Here is a 24,555-nt window from a genome sequence, read left to right as displayed (position 1 = left end):
TTTGGGTTAAAAGACTTATCTTCAAGTTTGTGAGGAATACACTGAAAGGGCAGGAGGGGCTAGCTCACTCGGCAATCCTCCTACTTCTGAGACTGAGACAGGACTTTAATTTCTAGCCTAGGAGTGAGCTACACAATGATTCTAGGCCACCTTCAACTATACAATAAAACCTTGGGTCTTAAACAGGTGAACCACCCATACATAACAACCAACAACACCCTAACCAGAAATGAGTCAAATGGCAATGTATAGGGTCATCCAGACAGCTCAGTGGGTAAAGGCTCTTTCTACCAGGCCTCATGACCTGAGTGACATCCCTGGAACCCACAAGGTAGAAAGGTATTGTTCCCTTGTCATGCAATCAATGAAATAAATAAATAAATAAATAAATAAATAAAATGTTTTTTAAAAGAAGTATATATGATTTCTATTTTTGGTCTTTTAAAGCTTTTTAAAATTTTTATTCATTTGTTGTAATTCAAATTAATAGCCTTGGAGACTGTTACCTACAATACAAGCACAAAGACCCAATTTCTAGACTTTCTGTTTTATTAAACCATATTATATGTTACAGACCTGACAGGAATAAATTCTTTTTTTCTTTTCTTAGAGACAGAGTTTCACTATGTAGACTCCCAAAGTTCTGGCTGTCCTGTCTCTTAAGTGATTAGAATAAAGGGGTGTCTTGGTTACTGTTCTATTGCGATGAAGAGACACATGACCAAGGCAGCTTATAAAGGAAAGCATTTAATAGAGGACTTGATTACAATTTCAAGAGGGTGAGTCCATGATCATTACAGTGGGATGCACAGCAGAAGGCAGTGGCTCAAAGTATACATCTTATCCAAAAGACGGAGGCATCAAGCAAAAGAGACTGAGCTGACTGTGAGTTTTTGAAACCTGAAAGCCCATTCCCCGTGACAGAGCTACTCGGTAATCCAGCCAGGCTCCATCTCCTAACCCTCACCAAGTAGTTCCAATACCTGAGAACCAAATATTCAAATAGATGAGCCCATGGAGGCCGTTCTCATTCAAACTATCACAAAGGACAAAAAAACAAAAAACCTTGTGCCCTTCTGTTTACTTCTGTTTAGCTATCTTTGTTAGCAGATAACGGAGACAATTTTCCCTTACAGAAATGGCTAGGGCCCTTGATAGTGCCAGAGAAGAAAATTTATTGTGAGGAAAAGCCTGGAGACTGAAGGATCTCTCCCTCCATGTCTGTCTGTCTGTCTGTCTGTCTGTCTGTCTGTCTCTCTCTCTCTGACTCTCTCTTTCTCTCTCTCTCTCTCTCCTCTCTCCCTCTCTCCCTCTCTCCTCTCTCCTCTCTTTCTTTTTGTTTCTTTGTGACAGGAACTCACTATGTAGACCAGGCTGGCCTCAAACTCAGAGAGATTTGCCTACCTCTGCTGACTGAATGCTGGAATTAAAAGTGTGCATGACCACGTTTAACTTATTCTGGTAAAGTTATGGTGAGGTGCCATGTGGGTGTTAGGAATCACAACCTAACATGCAATGTGGGTGCAAGAGTAAGTAAGTGCTCTCCACCACCACGCCACTTCTCTAGCTTCTCTAGCATCAGGACTACTTTTTTATGCATATTACTTCTCATCTATGTAAACCTAAACCTCATGTTAGGACCCTGATGACAGACTTAAGAGGAAGGAGGTCAATGGACCTCTCTGTACCTCTCCTAATATAGGTTTAGAGGATAAATATTTCTTTTCTGCTTTTCTCTATTACGTGGCTGATTGGTCTTCTGAGGACAGGTGGTCCAGAATGACTTGTTAGGAAGCTGTTCAGGCCCAGGATCTGACTCTCTATTCTTTCACTTATACTGTCTTTTCGTAGATGTGTATGTTGTATGCATATGTTTGTGTAGATAGTATATGCAAACATGCATGCAGGTACATGTATACATGTATATGCTTGAAGGGGTCAGAGGCAAATGTTGGGTGTCTTTCACCATCTTCACTTTCTTTTTTCTGAAACAGGGTCTTGCACTGAACCTGGAATTCATCGATTTGATTAAACAAGCCTGTCTCCATACCTTTAGCACTGGAGTCACAGATACATTTGCTATATATAGCCTTTGTGTGGGTGCTGAGGCACCAACTCAGATTCTTGTGCTTGTGAGTGCAGTCGCTTTACCCCCTAAGCTATCTCCCCAGGCTATGTTTTACATCAGGTCATACGGAAGTCTTCAAATTTTGTTTCTACAAGAATGAAACTGCTCTAGTATTTTACGTCTGGTATATACCTCTTCTGCTTTGTGTGTGTGTGTGTGTGTGTGTGTGTGTGTGTGTGTGTGTGTGTTTTACTGGTGATTTACTGTAGGGTCTTATCCAACATGACACATATGCAAATGTACAAGCACAGACACACAAGAAACATAAAGGCACAGCAATGTAACTAAGCAGATGTGCCACTGTATGGTGTGGACAAAAGCTTTATATGACCAATGAGTTCATCAACTCGTGAAAGCCTTATCACTCTGCATTTTAAAACTATAATGAAATACATTTTAGAATAGGCCTGTCATTCAAATCAACTTTACTAAGACCACACTGCACCTATAGATTGGTCTGGAGAATTATCTTTTAAACAATGAAATATATTTTCCAGCAATGTTTTCTAATTATTCTTTTGAGAGTGTTACCTAGATATGTACTATATATAGGGCTGTGTTGGAGAAAGGAACCAGGGTTTCATGCATGCATGCTGGAAAAGCACTCTATCAACTGATCAACATTTTTGGACCTTATCATTATTATCATGTGTATACTTATTATACTTATTATTTGGACCTTATCATTATTATCATATGTATACTGGAGACAGGGTCTTGCAAAGCTGGTCCCAAGTCATGGCAGAATTTCTTCCCTCAGTGTCACCAGTGTTGGGATTACCAGCTCACTTTGTATTTTTTTTTTTTTTAATTAAATACGTACTGGGACATTTACCTTTATTTAACGGATGACCTTGAACCTGCTTCTACCTCCCAACTGCTCAGATTATAGGCATGGAACAACGCACTCGACAACAAAAATTTATTAAACTACTTCAAGCCAAACTATTACAGAATACACTCTTTTACATCATTTCAACTTTAAAAAATGTGTATGTGTGTCAAGTCTGAGTATGTGCACAGGTGTAGAGCCCTACAGAGGCCAATGGACTCAGATCCCCATGGTCAGGTACTCTGCAAAAAGAGTATATGCTCTTAACTGCTAAGCGATTGCTCCAGAGCCCTCACACTCCCATTTATTGGAAGCAAAACTATTAAATCTTTTCAATATACATTATCAGTCATCTGAGATGATAAGGCCACTTTTCTTTGCTTTACAGACTTGTTAATCTCAAATTCCAGATAGGAAACTATTCTGAAAGTCTAGTAAAACAACAGCACTCACCTGTTGAAGAAGTACTCTCAGATGAAGACCTTTTACGGGTAGGACTACAATTTGTGCTTTCTGATGATCTCTGGGAAGGTTTATCAGAAGCTGACTGGGAACCTGGGAAGAAAGAAAAAGAAAGCATAGGACCATTCAAGACAATATGAAGTGTTAAAGCACGCTGTATTACAGTAGTGAATTTCAGCTGCTGTCACTGTCATTCCCTGTAAAAGCATGATGTACAAGCTCACAACAAAAATAAGCAGATGTTGCTGACAGAATTTCCAAAGTCTCATAAAATTTCTATATTAGCAGAGAGAAAACTAGTTTTAAAGGTAAAATAAAAACCGTGATTTAGTTTTATTTCATCTCTATGAAATATTAGAGTATTTGCTGATGAAAATCAAGTCTAACCTGTTATTTTTTATTAAAATGAACAATATAAATCAAGAAACAAAACTTTTTTTTTTTTTTGGTTTTTCGAGGCAGGGTTTCTCTGTGTAGTCCTGGCTGTCCTGGAACTCACTCTGTAGACCAGGCTAGCCTCGAACTCAGAAATCTGCCTGCCTCTGCCTCCCAAGTACTGGGATTAAAGGCGTGTGCCACCACCGCCCGGCTGAAACAAAACTTATAATAAATTGATAAATAACTGATGTGGGAAAGGCATATCCAACTTAGGCATCTCATTTAATGAATTCAGATAAAAAGGTAGGTGGTTGAGTCTCAGGTCCTTCATTTTATACAATTCACAAAAAATTTTTACATTCTGTTCTCTTCTATAGAAAAGTCGAGAAGAATGGGTTATTAATTTATTTGTAGAATACATCTTTAATGGTACACATTTATGGTTACCTCATAAGAACATTCAATTTCCCTTCTTAAAATTTAAGAAGTCTTATAAGTCTTCTTAAAAGTCTTATAATTTTAGCAAAAGCTCCAAGTTGGTGCAACATAATTTAGTAAATCTCTAGCTCAGGAGAAAATGACGTTCAGAAATGATTATTTTCCTGCAAAAAAATTATTTGTTTCTAGTACTTCTTCCCTAACAGCCTAAAAAACCAGCTGTTGAAAATACATATTATCAATTTTGCATTTGCCAAAGAATTAGAAGCATTCACTTTTTTAAAATGTATGTAAAATAAGCTTCAACATATAATTGTAGGCACAGAAGAAGATACCAAAGGCTTGAAGAGGAGAGCACTCAGACTGCCTCTAGGACTTGACTCTCTAGTGAAGACAGAGCCGTTGATCTCTGAAGGACAATACGGTACCAGAAGAAATGAATGCAGCTACGTTTCTATGACTTCCCTTTTTCTAGGAGAAAATGCAGATTATGAACTTTGTTGTTTAGTTTTTTTGTTTGTTTGTTTGGTTTTTTTTTTTTTTCGAGACAGGATTTCTCTGTGCAGCTCTGGCTGGCCTTGAACTCAGAAATCCGCCTGCCTCTGCCTCCCAATTGCTAAAATTAAAGGCGTGCGCCACCACCGCCCAGCTGTTTAAACAGTTTCTTGAGTCACACCACAGCAATTATTCTCTTAGTAGGCTACTGGCAGTACTGACTACGTAAGATGTGTAACTTGCCATTCAAGAGGGAGATGTCAGATGCTGGAAAATTGATGTTGTAAACAGTGCACCTAACTTCTAAAACATAGTGACGACTGATGTAAGATATACTCAAGAATAAAGGTTGTTTAGTCTTGAATTTCCAAGAGATACAAAAGGGATTCGAAAACTAGCAGTACAGTAAATCCCCATAGAGTGTGGCTCAGATAAAGAATTCTCTACAGAGCTAAACAGTATGATATACTAAAACACTGAAGAAGGTCTAGGCATCAATGAAAACTAAGAATTAACTTAGAACACTTCATATATGGACCAAATACATTCTTCCTACCCAGACATGCATCCAAGACAGAAGACAACAGTGGCCAAGAAGCTGAGACATCACAGAGCTCGATCACCATTCCTGATGAATGAGCAAAACAATGTAGATTAAGTACAGGGAATAGAGGGGGGTCAAGAGGACTCTTAATCAAGTCTTCTCTCTCAGTTATAAACTGGTCCCTATTGGGTGTATTTTCCATGCCTGGTGTCTGGCTAGACACTATGGAGGCGGGAGGAAGGAGGTGTGAAGAAGATCACACTAGGAGTTCCTGCCCTCTGGGAGCTGACTTAAGGTTATACATGTCATCATGCACTACGTTTCAGATGACATTTGTCCCTTCTGTTCTTGAGCTCTATTTTCAGTTTCTAGGCTATTTGTTAACTTTCCCCAATTTTCTTGGTCATCTTCAAGACACTCTTCAACTATACCTTTGATCATCAGGATATCCTGAGAATCACCCTGCCTGGCCTCACCCACCTCAGGGTAAAAGAGGGTACAGGCACTTTCTTCAAAGCTCCTTCTTTTGGTGGCATCTGGAGCTGCTGAAGAGGCAGTGGGAGGTGGAATGGGGGTCAGATCCCCGGAGACCGTTATTGGCAGCACTGTACAGCAATTCCTGAGAAACTGAAACAATTGAGAGAGAGATGGCTTAGCTCACTTAGCTTCTGAGCCATTTTTCATTTACTGAAAGTAATGGACACCAGCAGCCTACTCTTAGGTTTTTAATAGAATGGAGTAAAAAATTCGGGAAGGCTTTCACTTTTCATTTTTAAAAGTATGATTGAATCCCCTGTTCATACAGAGAATTGTTCTTAACAATAGTGCAATTTAGAGAATAGTTGTATTGTATCCCTGAGATATAACTAAAACACTAAGAGGATGAGGATCCTGAAATACACTGTTCAATGAAGTAAACAGATTTAAGACTGGAAAGCAATGTTGCAACTTATAAGCAAGAAGTAGCAGCCTGTTAAAGATGTACAGAATATTTAAAAATTGGCCTAAACCATTTGAAATCCATAAACATACTGCTTTAAGTTTCACTATGCAGCTGGGTGATTAGGGAAGAATAAGAGACTATTCAGAGAGAACTCACATGGCTATTGTTTCAGAGACTTCCAACTTATCTGTATTTCTAAATATAAGACAAAATGAAATGCAGAGTAGAATGCAGTATGTTGCTAACTATATGGATTATAGAGAAAGGCAACCTGGGTTTGATTCTTTAGTCTTTAGCAAATTAAGAATCAGGATGAAGGCAAATAAACATACCTAACTTGGGCTTACTAAAGTTACTCTAAATCACAGGACTGTGGTGAGTCCCAAAGGGAATGCTGTAATGCTAATCTTACCTTACAAAATCCAGTGTGGCTTATAAATGTTAGTGACTACTGCATATAAAGAGGGTCCTAATATTGGTCAAGGGCTCTCTCTTTCTTGGGGAGAGAACGTCAGTGACTGAACCCAGGGTCTTGTGTACTGCTACACTACAATCAATATTATTGTGAAAGAATTTTTAGATGTTAAATATATATGTAACTGACGCATTTAATTGAACATTCAATTTTAAAAATTAAAGTAGAACAGACACTTGTGCCCAGCGCGGGAGCTGAAACCAACTTATAGTTAATAAATATTTTACTTTAAACATACAAAGTGAATACGATTAAAGATGTCCTCCTCAACAAGTATACCCAGGGCAGGGAAGTACTGGCAAGACGCAAGAAAGGCATCGGAAATTCATATTTAATCTTACCTTAGCCTCTCTAGGAATGGGGTGATGATCTAAAATCACAGCAAAAATATCAGATGTACCAACAGATTAATTGGAACCAGATGTCTGGTTTTCTATTCTGTTCTTTGACAAAGAACAAAGCAATTTTCTGCTTTCCCTATTTATTTTTTGGTTCTCCTAATTCATAGTCATTTTCTAAGGGAGTAACTACTTTGTTGCTATACTTAACTTGGAAGAAATATTACCTAAGTTCCATTTATAATAAGGTAAGATTTGCCAGCAAAGATGTGCGAAGATTCCATTCCTCGCAGAATAATGTGTTGCTATGGATTGAAGTGCACGAAAATCTGACACTGCCTCAAATACACTACACTACACTACACTATACTACACTACACTACACTACACACTCATACAGAAAGATAGAGAGGGAGGGTGGCAACAACAACAAAAAAAAGAGATCAGGAATTTTCTATAATTTCTCATTTCTATTTAGAACAAAGACATAATGGAATACAAGTAAACAAGAAATAAAGATGGAAATTTTTCAGTTCATTGAATTTTTGATTAGAAACATTACTGGGTCTCAGTACCCAGATGACAACCTAGAAATTTAGAAACTACATACACAGAAGTAAAGCAATAATTACACAGAATCAGAGAAGATATGCTTAAATAAAACTGAGCTTTTAATACTAAAGGTATGGTGATTCTTGGGAGTCAATTCTTTGTTTTTGTTTGTTTGTTTTGTTCCTCGAAACAGGGCTTCTCTGTGTAACAGCCCTGCCAGTCCTGGAAACTTGCTCTATAGATCAGGTGAGCCCTGAACTTAGAGATCTAACAGCAGGGCTGGGAGTCAATTCTCAATGCTTACAGGTAGTAAGACATTTGTGTAGTGAAGGCAGAGTATTACTAAGGAGGAAAACTCAAGTTATCATAAACAAGGATGATATATACAGTGATAGAAGAACTAAAAATAGGTGAAGAAGCCTTTTTAATGATAGGCTTTCTGAATTTCATTTGTCCATTATGTGATAAACTTGTAAGACAACACTTTGAAAAAATATTTGTACCAATTTAAACAAAAAGGGAAAGCTGGTATAGATAGTACATGCATACAAAGAATAGGGGGTAAGATGTTAGAAAAGTGAAAAGAGAAAATAAACAACTCCCTGGATTAGGTACAATAATCTAATTTTATGGGCTGGAGAGACCAATCAAGGTCTGCTCTTCCAGAGTTCAATTCCCAGCAACCACATGGTGGCTCACAACCATCTGTAATGAGATCTGATGCCCTCTTCTGGTGTGTCCGAAGAGAGCGACTGTGTACTCACATGCATTAAATAAATAAATAAATAAATAAATAAACAAATCTTCTGGGGGGGGGGCCTGGAGAGATAGCTCAGGGGTTAGGAGCACTGACTGCTCTTCCAGAAATCCTGAGTTCAATTCTCAGCAACCACATGGTGGCTCACAACCATCTGTAATGGGATCTGATGCCCTCTTCTGGTGTGTCTGAAGACAGCTACAGTGACTCATCTACATAAAAATAGATAAATAAATCTTAAAAAAAAAGTTCTGGAAATGAGTTACTTGTAACTGGCATACAGGCTGATAAAATTTCTTTAAAAAAAAAAAAAACTAATTGCATACAATCCACAGAAGTAAAGATCAAAAAACTGTCCTGAGGTTGATTTATCATTTATGAAAATCTTGATCACATCTACTATAAAAATAAATATTATTTTCAGATATCTGGGTGCAAGCAAAATGTCAAATGGTTGAAGTTATTACAATCGATAGAGAAAACTGCCATTGGTGCTAAGTGTCTCTGTATGTAGAATGGTAGAAAAATCACAAAGAAAACATGAACACACAATCCAATGACGCTAAATAAATTCAAAGTGCTTGCTGAGCAAGCCTGACCACCTAAGATGGATCCTGAAGCCACGCCAGAGAGAGAGAACTGACTCTCAAACATCTTCACTCATCTTCACATATAATAGGGCATACAACCCCCATCTTCTTTTGTAAAGACATGGTCTTTCTATGTAACCCTAGCTGTCCTGGAACTTGTTTTATAGATCCACCAGTCGTTTGCTGCCTTCCCAATACTGGAATTAAAGGTGTGGGCCACCACTCCAAATGAACTACTACTATGTATCACAAAGACACACATTCTCACCTAGACTTGAATAAAAATTTAAAAACGTTATGAATGGTGGCTCAAACTTTAATTCTAGCATATGGTACTCAGGGATAGGTGGATTGCCCAAAAAGCAAAGATATGGTAAGATTTTCCTGTCAGAAAAGAAACATAACACATACACTATAAAAACAAAGATTCAACCTAACTACTTCATTGAGGCCCTAACCATTCCAAACTAAAAAATCAATTTTCTTGATGTTAAATATGAATTAGAACACAGTCAACATGCATCGTGGCATATGCCTTTAATTCCAGCATTCAGAAGGTAGAGGCAAGCTAACATGGTCTACACAGTGAATTATTAGGATAGCCAAAACTACATAGTGAGACTCCTGTCTCAAAACAAACAAACAAACAAACATGAAAATCTGGAATCTGGTCAGACAAAATTTCTTCAGTCTAAATTCATATTAAAGGCTTTTTACAAATTTTGTTTTGTTTTTTCGAGACAGGGTTTCTCTGTATAGTCCTGGCTGTCCTGGAACTCACTCTGTAGACCAGGCCAGCCTCGAACTCAGAAATCCGCCTGCCTCTGCCTCCCAAGTGCTGGGATTAAAGGCGTGAGCCAACACGGCCCGGCGGCTTTTTACAAATTTATATACTACAGGTTTTATGTACACTTCATTTGGAATTTAACAGTAAACACCCTACTAAATAGGAAATTATTTAAATGAGCAAAATGTCTGTTGTTTCCAATGCTAAAAATATCTTTGGGTTAACCATGGAAGAACAGACTAATGTGCTAGATTTAAAATGATGCTTATTAGTGAGTTCAAAAATACAGACTTATTTCAAAACAGTATTTCATACTAGATTTATAACAAGTCACTTCTTCCCAATACAATTAAAGCACGGCACAAAATTTTAGTTTTGTGTGAGTGCTGGTTGCATGTGTGGGCATAAATGACTGTGGGCAGATGTGTACACTGGGATGTCTGACTGAGGCTGATGCTGGGAATCATCCCCAATTGCTGATCAACCTAAATAATTGAAGCAGGGTCTCCTTGATCAAATGCTTGTTGACAGTTCTGCATGCTAGCTTGCTTGGAGAATCCCCATCTCTACTTGCTGAGGCTAGAACTATAGGCAGGCTGCAATGTCTACCTTATATTTATGTAGTTTCTGGCATTTTAACTGTTGAGCTTTTCCCCAGCTCCAGTATTTGAAGACTGCTGAAGGTTTTGTTTGTTTGTTTGGTCCTGGATTTATGTTCTGAATCTCTTGGACAGCACTAGCAGTTTCTTGACAAGTTGAAAAGTGACCAAAAAAGCTGGATCTTAATAAAAACAGGTATTCCTGACTATGACAATACATCTTATATACCTCATCAGTTAAATGTACTGCAGGAAGGAAGGGTCCAGAGTTTGTGTTGGTCGCTTTTAAGCTAAAAACAAACAACAAAAACCCAAACAAAGTGTTTTTTATCCCTCTAATTAGGGAATTCCCTACAATTCCCAATTTAGATCACACTGAAATGGAATTCTCTGGAAACTTCCCAGAACCATCACTATCTATTTTAAACTTTTACCTCTGCATGCTTATACTTTACTTATGGTTGCATCTCCGATAAAACTCTAGAGAAAGTGTCAAAGCCAGGATAATTTCACCATCTGAAACTGCTTCTCCCCTTCAGGTAAAGAGGAAACAAAACTCAATGTGCTTTAAAACAAAACAGAGGGAGAAAGAGATGGAGGAGAGGCTAGAAGGAGGGAGAGGAAGGACGGAGAGGGAGAGAGACAGACAGACAAAACCAATGTGCCTTCAGAGTGATTACTTTTCCAAAATAAAAACATGTAGTCAGTTGATTTATTCAGGAGGGACAAAATTGTGGAATGCCTGAAATATGTAATGTTTACATGGAGTTAATCACTTACAATACTATCCCACTGTCCACTCTTCTTTGGCCATTTTGAAATCAGATTGTTCTGCTATGCACAGCTAGTTATGATGAGCTAAATATACTATAGAAAAGCTCAGCTTGATGGCATGTACCTAGAGTTTTGGTGGTACACTCTCATAATCCCAACATTTAGAGGCTTAGACGGGGGAGCCTCAGTTTGAACCCAGGTTCAAACTGCAAGATCTGTCTATAAACAAACAAGCAAAACAAAAAGCAAAACAATAACAAAAAAAAAAAACCCTGCTTGTTATTCTGGTACACATCTTCAATCCCAGCTCTTGGAGGCAAAGGCAGGCAGATCTCTGTGAATTTGAGGTCAGCCTGGTCTAAATATTGAGTTCTAGAACAGCCAAATCCTTGCAGAAAGACCTTTTCTCAAAACAAAGAAATCCCTAAATTAGGTCTGGAGAGATAATTCAGGGATTAAGAGCACCCTCCAGAGGACCTAGGTTCAATTCCTAACACCTACATAGTAGTTTATAATCATAGGTAACTTTTGGTCTCTGTGGATTTCATACCCTCTACATGTCTCTGAAAACAAGTGATGCAGATGTACATGCAGGTAAAAAAAAAACCCATACACATAAGATAAAAAGAGAAAAATATTAAAAGAAAAACTCAGTTGGGGGTGGAGGAGTGGCTGAGAGCTAAAGGGCATTAGTGCTCTTTCAGAGGACCTCTATTCACATCCCAGCACTCATGTCAGGTGGCTCACAATCACTTGTAACTCCTCAGACACTCACCCACAGAAGTACAAACATACAACTTTGAATTAATATGCATATGGATATATTTCAATTGGTAGAGCTTACCTAGCATACTGTGTGTTTTGCTGTAGCATGTTTGCAAAGCAAGCACTATGCTCACCGAGTCATTTGCTCATCCCTACACTGATTATTCTTTTGATGATTTAGTCAAGAAATAAGACGGGTTGGTTCTCATGAGGTTTTGTTTGTTTTCTTTTTAGAGATTTGGTCTCTCTTATGTAGCCCTGGCTCTAGTTGAGCTCTTCATGCCTGTTTGCATCTGCATGAGCCCTGTGTCAGATTTATTTTTTTGTTTTTAGTTTGTGTATGGGTGGTTTGCCAGTCTTATGTACCTGGTGCCCACAAAGTCCAAAAGAGGGCATCAGACACTTCTCCCCTACCAGGGACAGTTACAGATGATCGTGAGTTACCATATGGGTGCTGGGAACTGAATCTCGATCCTCTGGGAAAAGCAGCCAGGGTTGTTAATCTCTGAGCCATTTTCAAGCCCTGATTCGCACATTTTGAATCCTCAAAATATTCCTTGAACCTGCAAGTCTGTAGCCTTGATCTGATTTTACTTATCTTTCCTAAAGTTTATAAAAATATAACTTATCAAGTTTCAGTTTTATTGTAACAGATAACTTCAATCTATATAAACAGTAAACCTTGGTGTTTTTTTTATCCCTTATCAGAAACATACTTTGCACAATAATTTATAGTGTCTGTTTAAAAAAACAAATCTTGTTTAAATAATTTTCATATCCTTCAGCCAAATGTTAACATCTTACATAGCCAATACACAGTTTTCAAAATTATGAAATTAACATTGGCATAATCTATTAATACAATTGCAAACTATTGGAATTACAGCAAGTTTTAAGCATATACTTTTACTCCAGGGTCTGATCCTGGACATCACATTATATTCCATTGTGACATATCTTTTAGTTTCCTGTGATCTGTGACATCTTAACTTTTCTTGTTTTGTCAGATGCTTAACACTTTTCTGTAACACTGGGAAGGTACTTTGTAGAATGTCACCTTCCTCTTTGCTGTTCTCTGATTACAGTGGGATTAAGGATTTTGGCAATTATACATACAGCTGACGTTCTCTACTTGCTGCATGTCAGGGAATAAATGTACACTCACTTTGCCTACTCACAGGTTAAGTTAATCTGACCCCCTCATTACTATGCGTCATCTCCTCAGTCTATTCTTTAAAAATAAGTCATTATGTGCAGTTAATATGCAAGAAGAGAAGTCCCAGGGCTGAAGAGATGGCTTAGTGGTTAAATAAACTAGCTGCTTTTGCAGAGGTTTCAGGCTCTTTTTCCAGCTCCTATAGGCCAGTTAAAACCCATCTGTAATCCCAGTTCCAGAGGATCTCACAGCCTCTTCTGGCCTTGAGGGAGTCAGGACATAGCATGTGGTTCAGAAACATGCAAGCAAAACAACAAATACACATTAAAAAAAAAGATAATAAAATAAAAAGAAATTCTACCCCTTGAAAGGGGAAAAATCTACATGCACCACTTCAAATTGCTCTGTACAGAACTTGTGTCCTTTTCCATGTACTTAGCCAATCATTTCGTTCTATCAGCATCAACACATATATATTTATTTTAAGATTATACCCAACATTAGCATTACTTAGTCACTTGAATTGTTCCAAGACTTGCCATTGGAAGTTGTTTCAGAATTATAATTTTCCAAAGGTGATAAATTTTTTAACATTGTGGGGTGGGACATTTCAACATAATGAACTTTAAGTTATATAAGTTAAACCATGGTAAACATTGGAGATCAATTTAAAACAACTGTTTTTAAAACCTTTATACTTCAAGAATAAAGACCACCACAAAAGCACCACAAAACAACAACAAAAAAAAAACTCATACACACACAAACATGAAGGCACAAAAACAGTAAGGAAACTTTTTTTGTTTTGTTTTGTTTTTCGAGACAGGGTTTCTCTGTGTAGCCCTGGCTGTCCTGGAACTCACTCTGTAGACTAGGCTGGCCTCGAACTCAGAAATCCGCCTGCCTCTGCCTCCCAAGTGCTGGGATTAAAGGCGTGCGCCACCACTGCCCGGCATAAGCAAACTTTTATAGCAAACTAGAACTGCTATAAAAGTATGAAAGCATGATTTAGAGGGATAAACTAATTTTTTTAAGACATAATGTAATCCTGGCAGACCTAAAGATTGCTATGTAGATCAGTGTAGCTTCAAACTTACAGAGATCTGACTGCCTCTGATTCCAGTGCTGATTAAAGGTGTGTGCCACCATTCTAATTGGTACAATTCAACTTTTCTTATCTATATTTTTTTTCACTTTCCATTTATTTTTCAGCCTGCAGAAACTCGACAAACTGCTCTAAAACTGAGATGATGTAACTGATAAAGCAAGCCAGCTGTATACTTCCTGTCCTCTTCCAATCTATCTTCCCAGGCAATGGCATCTTTCTTACGTTGTTTCTCAGTCAAAGTAGGGCTATCCTATAGCCCAGGCTGATCTTAAACTATAGGTCCCTTCTGTCTCTTGCCTCCTGGGTGCTTGGATTACAGGCCTGTGCACACCCCACATATGGCTAGTACTTGGCAATCTTGACAATAAAGTTAAGAAACCTAGAAAGCTGATGATCAAGCATGTAACTATAATTACTACCAAATCTGATCCTGGAACATACATTAGAAGGAAAGAAATTACTCTCACAAGTTGTTTTCTGACCTCTACACATATTAACCTCTTCCTATTCCCCACATGAAATAAATTTCCTGGGGTGGGCAAGCATGCCACAGTATACATATGTGGAACTCACAGGACTTCAGTTTTCTCCTTCCACAATGTGGGGTGCAGGAATTGCACTCAGGTCACTAGATTTGGCAGCAAGTGTCATAGGGCTATGCTATTTTGCCAGCCCCTCTCTACCTTATTTCTTGAGATAGGGTCTCTTATTGAGCTCATGGATTGGCTAGATTTTCTGGCAAATGAATGCCAGGGATTGTCCTAGGTCTCCTTCAATCCTTAGCTGTGATTACAGGCACGTCACCATACTTGGATTTTACATGTGTGTTAGTTCTATTAAGATTAAGGCATCTCTCTAGCCCCTTCACCTAAGTTTTGACAACCCCTCCACCCAATCAGGTCTTTGAGACAAGGACTTGTTATGTATGCAGTCTTGATATTTGCAATGTAGCTGAGGATGACCTCAAATTCTCTTACCTGTCTTCTTGGTGCTGAAAAGTCTTTCTCCCTCCCCTGCTCCCCAGGTTTATTGATTTTGTAAGTGTCTTTGCTTACATGTGTATCTGTATACCACATGTGTGCCTGATGCCCAAGGAGGTCAGAAGGTGTTTGAGTCGCTGAAACAGGAATGACAGATGTTTGTGAGCCACCATGTGGGTGCTGAGGATATAACTTAGGTTCTCTGCAAGAACAAGTGCTTTTAACCACTGAGCCATCTCTTCAATCCCTGTGTCTTTCTAACATGCCTGCTGTACTATATTTACTTTTAGGTGCACCCTCTCTCACACTTATTTTGAGACAGGACAGACAGACAGATAAGGGGACAGGGGAAGGGAAGAAGCTCATTTCAGAATCAGCCAAGAGACAAGAATCCTAGCACAATTAACAGTATTTGAAATGGAGACCACATTTCTTTTATACAGATACTTCAAATAATTGTCAAAACAGTAATGAATTGTAAGGCCTAAGCATATAGCTTTCTTTCTCAGTTATAAGCCTGCAATTTTCTAGAAATCTCACAAGAAACTCCATTTATAATGAAAGACATGTCTTAACCACCTTATGAAATCTCTGTGATCTATGTAAGATTTTACCTTATTGGACTGGACTCCCATCCAAGGTTCTTTTATAGCCACCTACCTATACTGTATAATCTCATTCACAGGAGGGAGGGTTGCAGTAAAAACTCATCTTTAAAAACATAACAAAAGGGGCTGGAGAGATGGCTCAGTGGTTAAGAGCACTGACTGCACTTCCAGAGGTCCTGAGTTCAAATCCCAGCAACCACATGGTGGCTCACAACCACCTGTAATGAGATCTGATGCCCTCTTCTGGTGTGTCTGAAGACAGCTACAGTGTATTCATATATAATAAATAAATCTTTTAAAAAAACATAACAAAAGAAGACTTTGAAAAGGTTTTATAAAAATAACTATTCAGACTGCTGCAGGTGGCAATTGTATCTCTGCCCTCTGCCCCACTGCATATACGCTTAACTTCTCTTTTAGATATAGATCCATGTTTAATAAGACAGAAAGAAGGCTAAAACTGTTTTGTTTTTTCTCTTGTTTTTGTTTTTTTGAAGACAGGGTTTCGCTGTGTAGCCTTGGCTGTCCTGGAATTCACTCTGTAGAACAGGCTGGCTTCAAACTTAGAGAGATCTACCTGCCTTTGCCTCCCAAGAGCTGGGATTAAAGACATGCCACCACCACTCAGCTTTTTCTTTTAGTTTTTAAAAAAATATAATTATTTTTACTTTATGAGTGTTTGAACATTACATGTATATGCACCACATGAATGCATGACACCCAAAGTCAGAAAAGAACGTCATCAGATCTTCTTGAACTGGAGTTACAGCTGTATGCTAAAAGCTGGGTGCTGGAAACTAAAATCTGGTTCTCTGCAAAAGTTGCCAGTGTTATTAATCACTGAGCCATCTCTCCAGCTCCCTAAATCTGTTTACTATCTCTAATAGTCTCCTCTGTGTAATACCTAATTTCACTTAATCTCATTACCATTCAAGTAAATCCCCCAAAAGACTTACGTATACCACTCTAAAGCACACCTTTCTTCTCCTTTCCTCCTCAACAGTCTTAACTCTACAACCTTTTGCTGCAAGGGAGTGCAAGCACTTCCATTAGATTACATTTGTTAATCTACCATTTTCACATTGATGTCCTTGTAAATGCAAGGACTGATTATCCTTCTCCTTTAAATCTTAACTTTGGAGTCAAAGAGCCTAGAGCTTTACTCGTGCTAGGCAAGTGCTCTACCGCTGAGCCACAGCCTCCTGAGGCTTGACCTATGATTTGGCTGCTGTTGTTACGCCTTCCCCCCACCCCCCGCATCTCTCAATAGTCTCTCTTCTTGAATATTCCATTTCTTCTACAATATATATATACACATACATATATGTACACATATAAATATATACATATATGTATATATACATATATGTATATATGTGTGTATATACACACACATATATATTATATTAGTTTTACATATATGTATTAGTTGTATATATATATGATATATATTAGTTTTAAGTTCCTTTTCAGTTCAGGATGTTCAGAATACAATTTTTGCCCTGCTTTTCTCATGCCAACTCTTTTATCCATAGGCTATGTTAACTCTGTAGGTAATTAACTCTCTCCTATCTCTTATTCTAATTATTCTGTAACACTAACTACACAACACTTCTCTCAGCTGCATCATTATGTATGCTTACGCCGCTATCTGACATCACAACACTGAGAAAGATAGGGAGTCAGACATCAGGTCTTTGCTTACTACTGCATGACAATAGCTAGAGTAGTACTGATGTTTCTGGAATTCAATAAATGAATGAAAAAATTAACGAATAAAGAAATCTACAGGATTCTGTTTCTCCCAGTAACTGGTGCACATGCTGAGTGTCCTATTTACTTTAGGTCTTTTTCTCAGAAAGTCATTCTTTGAACTATTCTCCTTATTTCAAAGAATCCTATACTCCCACTTTTATATATATTATCTTCAAACAAACAAACAAAAAACCCAACCTACTCCCTCAAAAAACCAAAAAAACACTTTTTCTTTTTTTCTAGTTTGAGATAGGTTCATACCACAACACAAAGTCCTGCCTGGCCTGGAATTTGTTACACAGACCAGGCTAGCCTTCAACTTGAATTAATCTTTCTGCTTCTGTTTCCCAAATACTGAGATTACTGAGTGGGACATGCACCACCAAGCCAAACTTCACAATTAAGAAAACCTAATACAATTTTTGTTATTATTCCTTTCTTCAACAGAAAAACAAAGGCCCCCAAAGTACAACATCTGGCAAATACTTAATAATTCAAAAATTGGCATTGGTTAAATACTTGTATAAAAAAATCTGTCAAATAAAATAGTTACAGAAGTTTTTTCTCCCACATTAAAACAGAATATTGGGGCAGGAGTGGCGTAACTGTACAACAGAGAAACCTAACAAGATATTAAAAACAAAGAATCAAAAAAACCTACTTGAGGGTTACACTAAAAAAAAAAGGGGGGGCGTGGGGGAGTCCAGGATGGTGGTGCACACCTTCAATCCCAGCAAGACACAAAGGGTGGGTTCTCTGTGAGTTCAAGGTCAATCCGATATATATAGTGGGTTTCAGGACAGCCAGGTCTATACAGCGAGACCCTGCCTAAGAAATAAAAAACAAACAAATAAGAAATATTTTAGCTAGGGTATGGTGGTACACACCTCTGATCCCAGAACTTGGGAGGCAGAGGAAAGTGGGCTCTCTGTGAGTACAGGGTTAGCCTGGTCTACACAGAAAGTTGTAGGACAGCCACGACTGTTTATAGAGTCCTTATTGCAAACTAAAAAACAAAAACGACCAAGTTATTTTATTTTATTTTAATGTGTTTAAGTGTTTTGCCTGCATGAAGGGTCTGTGCACAATTTGCATGCCTGGAGCCTAGAGAGGAGGCTTTCGCACACCCAGGGCTGGTAATACAACGGAGTCACTATGCAGTGGCTGTAAGCACTAAGCCACTTCTCCAGACTCCTTTATTCTACTCCCCAACTCGCCCTTATTCTACATTTTTTAAAGAAGTAAATCTGTCTTTTCCACTAAGACATAATTTTGATTTTTCCAAGTTCACGAATAAAGAAAATTAGAAAAAAAATCTACTTGTCTCTAAAGGTTATCTCTAATATACCAATTTTATCCTTTTAAAGGAGTAAGTAAACAAACAACTCTTTCATTGTAGTGAGCACTATAGTCTTACTCAGCTCTCATGCTCCTGCCTGAGTTATCTCTAGGTAATCAGACATAGCATCACACTTCACAGTTAAAATACTAGCCTTTTAAAGAGTCTAGTAATTACTAGTAATAAGTTGGGAATATCCTTCATTTGAATAAGTGATGATTCCAGTTTTATCTCCACCTTCTCTATTTTCAAAAAACATTTTTCTAGGAGCAACAGATGAATTATTATGTTTCATGTCTATTATATTTTTCTAACTGAAATAACTTTTATGAAGGTATCTAAAAGTGCTCTGGAACATAAAGCCTCTCTGAGGGGGATGGGATAGGGGGTTCTAGGGAGGGGAAATGGGGAGGGGGATGACATCTGCATTGTAAATAAATAAAATATCCAATAAAAATTTAAAAAAAAAGATAAAAAAAAATTTAAAAAAAAAGTCTCTCTGAATATTCAGTCAAATTTTAGTCCTGAAAAGTTTTCAATAGTTAAATCTTCATTGAGACATGGGAATTGTGTGTAACAGAGAGCATCTTCAATTACTCAGCTAGCATACATTAACTAGTAACCACAGCTAACAAGCATTATGAGTCAGCTCTCATTGAAGGAACCAAGCACAAACTTTTGTGCAAAAAAGTTGGAACATTTTTCTTGGTTTCCAAAGTTCTTTTTTTTTTTTAATGATACCTAAAAAAATAGATAAGATACACAGATACACAGATATTAATACAAATATATTACTTACCTTACTTCTTAAATCCAAGTAAAATAAAAATTTGGAGATTTCAAAATACACTTATAAAAACAAGAATTAATAAAGTGTAAACTTATTAAAAAGGTCAATACATGAATCCAGAAACCGGTGGGAAAGTAATTTATTATTGTAACACAAATAATAGACAACAAAATAACCCTCTTACCTGCAAACGACTGTATTGCCCTTTCACTGGAAGGCAATGGCTCCTTTCTGTGAGGCCGACTTAGTGCAGTATCTTGTACAGGAAAGAGTCCAGGGCTGTCAGTTAATTTCTTCCGGCAACTGGAGTTAGGGTTTGAAACTCTGCAGCTGCCTATTGCACTTGTAAAAAGGTTCATATGTTCATCACTGCTGGCTGGCTCAGAATTGGGAGTAAATCCTCCGAGGGACAAACTTGGAGAATTTTCCGAGCAGTCAATTTGCAAAGGTGTTTGCAATCCCAAGGCTAAAGAACTTGATTCTGAAGGCTCTCGAGAAACCCACTGTTCTTCTCTGTTTATTAAGCTCTTTGAAGGAGAAAGATGAGGGCAGGACATGTGACACCTGTGCTTTTCCTTATGCTTGTATCGATCTCCAACAGTATCCTTACCAAATCGGTAACGTTTCAAAGACTCCAAGACTGATCTGGAAGAGCCACTATCCATGGAAACCTGCGGCTGTTCAGAACGGTGCTCTCTGTGTTTGTGACGGTGTCTGTGTTTGTGCTCCACCATCCAACCATAAGCCATCTCAGGAGGTACGCTGGGGTAGGTGCTCATGGAAAGGAGAGGAGTCCTGCTGGTTGTAAGAAAAGCCTCCTGTCTAAGGAGCTTATGCTTTTTCTTATGATATTTGGTAGGATTGAGCAATAAATGACCAGCATGCATATAGGAGGGAGGTGGCAGTGGGGTGGTGAATGAAGGAGATGGAGGTGGTGGATAAAGAGTGGGGGGATACCTTCCATAATACCCTAATCCTATTGGAGCAGCTGTAAGGGGTGAAGGAGAATAAGGCATGCCATAAGAAGGATAAAATCCAGTACTAGATAAAGGAAAACTAAGGCTGTGCATAAAAGGCATTTCTGCCATTGCCTCCCTCATCTTAGGGGGCCTCCCTCTTTTCTTTTTTAAGTCAGGCTTCCGAATGTAGTGCAAAGGGTCTAAGGGAAAAGAAGGATGTGTATAGAAACTATTAAAGTTGATTCGAAAAATAGTTGGTAGGAGGTCTCGGGGAATAAAATGATGACTTCGATGGGTGATCCGAATTTCACTTAGACGACTTATTAGCTCCTCTAGTTCTGCGATGAAGTCTGGATCCTGCCTACTTCGAAGCTGGGGATATTTCTTTTTCCGTTTTCGCTTCTGTCTTTTCATCTTGTCATAGCTGAGGTAATCGTGACTCCTGCGTTTACATTTGTGTTTGTGTTTTTCTTTAAGACTGTTTAGGACAGTAGAGGTTTCAGGGGGAATCAAAGAAATGTGCTCAAAAGAATGTCTCCTCTTTTTCTGTCCACAAAACTTCTCTGCCCTGTCTGATGTGCTATTATTATCTGTCCCAATGCCACTGTCACTAGGAATGGTCTCATCACTATGAGACTCACTAACTGGGGAAGGAGTGGCTTCTTTCAAGGATGTGAGTTCACTCAAATGAGAAGGAGAATTTGGCAACAAAGTAGGAGGAGATAGCCTCCTCCTGCCCTTGGAAGCCTTCTTCATTGCAAGAGTCTGAATCATACTGCCCTGTCTTGAGTGCACATGCAAATATGGCACTGAACTAGGTTCAACAAAGCCTGCGTCACTACTAACAGGGCTTTGACCTCCACTCGTCCCAGAAGACTGAGAGCAAATAGGTGATGGAAGGATCTCAGAGCTACTAGCAGGTGAAGGCAGTAAAGGGGGGAGGATCTGTCCTAATGCTGACCCAGCTGCCTGCTGAGCTGTTTGTTCAAGCACAGCAAGGCTGGCAGGGCTACCAGAAAGAAGGCCATTTAAGACAGTTTTTGGTTTTCGCCCCCTTCTCTTCCCTATGTAAATGGTTCCTTTCTTGCTGACATTTATTTGTTGACCCAATTTAGAGCCAAACGTGGCAGCAAGACTTGATACGGTGTTATGAAGTTTGGACTGGACTTCTCCTTTATTACTTGATTCTACAGAACTTGAAAGAATCTGATTTAACAGTTTTTTTCTCTTTAAAGTCTTCATTTTATTTATTTTGCGGATAATTGTTTTCATTAATTGTCCATTGTTTCGCTTGCTAATTTTTTTATCTGGTTCCATCTCAAGGTCACTCATACTACAGACACTTTGCCTGTGACTGTCATCTAAGTCATCTGTATCCTGAAGCTGATCCTCACTCTCAAAGAAATCACTGCTACTCCTATGGTTCTCACTTTCAGACTCTAGCTTGCTTGGACTTTCAGTGGCAACAAATGGAGCCACTGACAGTACAGGGGGCTTCATCTTCACTGGAGACCTCCTCTGCCTCTTAGGCCTGCCTCTCTTTTTTGGAAAAGGAGATACAGACAAACTTTGTTTGAAGGAAGGAATTTCAATTTCTGGTTGTAAAATTGGGGGCTCTTGTTCTTCTTTAGACTGTAAAGAAAAAACTTTAGAGGCAGGTATTTTTAAAGTCCTTTTAGGTGGACCTTCTAGCTGAGGCATTTCCTTGGATTTAGGTCTTCCTCTTTTGGGCTTATAAATATCCGACAAAAGATCACTAGTGACACACATACTGGAGGACAGTTTGTGAGTAATAAAAGACTTATGAGATGGTTTCTCACTGTCGGTTAAAAGAGCAAGAGATGGAGCTGAAGACTTACTCAACTTTGGCAATCGGCGTTTAAGGAAGTCATGATCGACAAACGATGATGCTCCAATAGTTTTCATAAACTTTGCTGGCTCAGAACTATTTGATAGTGAGCTACATGAAACATTCTTAAACAGCTCTGATCTTTCTAAGTCTAGTCCTTTTGGAGACCGACATGTGCTTCTTGCCACCACTTTAGTCCACCGAGGTTTTCTTCCTTTTCTTTTTTTCAATGGTTTGGACTGGAAACTAGTGCTTAGGCTTTCAGCAACCTGGCAGTGTTTGTCTGGTGCAGCTACTGCACCAAGCTTTAAAAAAGGTTTGTTACTAAATAAACTAGTGAAATTAACAACGGAAGGAGTAATTGTATGAATACCAGAGTCAGAAGCCAAACTTGGCTTTTTTCCCAAGGAAGAACTTATTCTAGGAATATCTAGATGTGTATTTTTTGACTCATTTAGTTCTTTATCAATTCCTTTACACTCAATACTTATGCTATGACCTAATGACCTATGACCAACATTCAAGTGGGTACTTTCAGCAGTAAACTGGTTCTTTCCAATAGATTCAGAAATTTCTTCCATTTGTTCTGCTGTAGAATTTAAAAGTAATGGGTTTGGAACCAACTGTGAAGAAGTTTCAGGGGGACTTCTGGTTAAAGGATTAATAGATACAGTAGGTGACGAGGAAGGGAGATTGCTTTCTCCTACTGCACCGAAGGGAGATTTAGCTGTAGATGCATCCGAGGCACCTCCTATTTGAAAGTCAGGAGAAGTGCAATACACAGGAGGTTGCTTTTCATGCTTCGAGGTTTCAAAGGCTCCTCTTTCACTAGATGAGAAATTGTCTTGCTGAATGCATGTTCCTTCATTAAACATTTCTTTTTCCAAATTAGTAATTTCTTTTCGGACTGAAAACTTTTCCAACATGCTTTCTTTACTATGCCGCATAACACTCTTCTCAAAAGTTTTGCCTGTAGCACTGTCTTTCAGGGACTCAGGAAGTTCTTGACTTTCATGATTACTTATGTTTGCACTACAGGAAGCCTTAAGTTGTTCCTGAGTGGGGAGAAGTGCTTCAGATTTAAGGTTTAAGGCATCTTTACTGCCCAGTTGTCCTGCCACAGGACAACTTAATAATTTCTTTCCAATGTCCTTATTAACCAGTCCCATTGCTGAGCTTGCTACTATCTTCTTCGTAACATCCTTGGCCACTAGGCCAACTGTAGAACTCAATTTCTTTCCCAACTCTTTATTAACCAGTCCAACTACAGTGCCAAGTCCTAATTTCTTGCCAGACTCTTTATTCACTAAACCTGGAACAATACCAATTCCTAGCTTCTTTCCTGAATCTTTGCTCAGCAGTCCTACTGTAGTGATAGTCCCTGGCTTTTTGCCTAAGTCTTTATTAATGAATACCGCTGTAGTGCCAGTTCCCAATTTTTTCACAGAGTCCTTATTGATCAGACCTACTGCTGCATTGAACATAGGCTTTTTCCCTGGATCTTTAGTTACCAGCCCAACTGCTGTGCTAAGAGCTGGCTTTTTAATTAAGTCTTTATGAATTATTCCAGCTATAGAGCCAACACCTGGTTTCCTGATCAAGTCCTTGCTAACCAATCCTACTGTAGTGCCAGTTCCTAACTTCTTCGGTTTTGCCTTGGAAGACTTGGAAGGAGGACAGGTAGCAATGAGCTGTGCCAACTTTTCAGTTACACTAGTTCCTCCATTAAGTAATGCTCTATCCTTTATATCAGGATCCCGACTGCCAACAAGAGATGGTGCTGCAGTAATGTAATCTGCCATTTGTGAATGTACTGGAGACAGCTTCTTACACAAAGGATTATTTTCCCCCTGTGAATGAAGACGGATGCTTTCTTCAGACTGGCATTCGATGGCTGTAGTATCACCTGCTTTCTTGAATAATTTTGAAGAGTCCTAAAATTTAAAGAAGAAAAATGTTTCAGAGAAAGCAAGCCTTTAACTACACATTATAATCTGACAAATTAACTACATACCATATACATATATATGCAGCAAAATATTTTTCATTGGATTTATTTTTTATGTGTGTGGGTACATGCATCACTCATGTACAAGTACTCACAGAAGCCAGAAGATTCCCTGGAGCATGAGCTACAAGCTGTTGTGAGCCACA

General features: G+C 38.5%; 1 protein-coding gene across 1 annotated transcript in view; it reads right to left on the bottom strand.

The window, feature by feature from the left end:
* Positions 1–24,555, bottom strand: part of Ash1l (ASH1 like histone lysine methyltransferase) — a 112,916-nt gene that overhangs the window by 77,281 nt on the left and 11,080 nt on the right. The window contains exons 2-3 of the mRNA XM_028753089.1: positions 19,778–24,335; positions 3,414–3,515 (exon numbers count right to left, since the gene is read on the bottom strand). Of these exons, the coding sequence (XP_028608922.1) occupies positions 3,414–3,515; positions 19,778–24,335 (4,660 nt within the window). The remainder of the gene's footprint in view (positions 1–3,413; positions 3,516–19,777; positions 24,336–24,555) is intronic.

Source organism: Grammomys surdaster, unplaced genomic scaffold (genome assembly GCF_004785775.1).
Source record: "Grammomys surdaster isolate TR1022 unplaced genomic scaffold, NIH_TR_1.0 125946, whole genome shotgun sequence".
In the NCBI taxonomy this organism is placed as follows: Eukaryota; Metazoa; Chordata; class Mammalia; order Rodentia; family Muridae; genus Grammomys; species Grammomys surdaster.
This window is presented reverse-complemented; position numbering and strand designations above follow the sequence as displayed.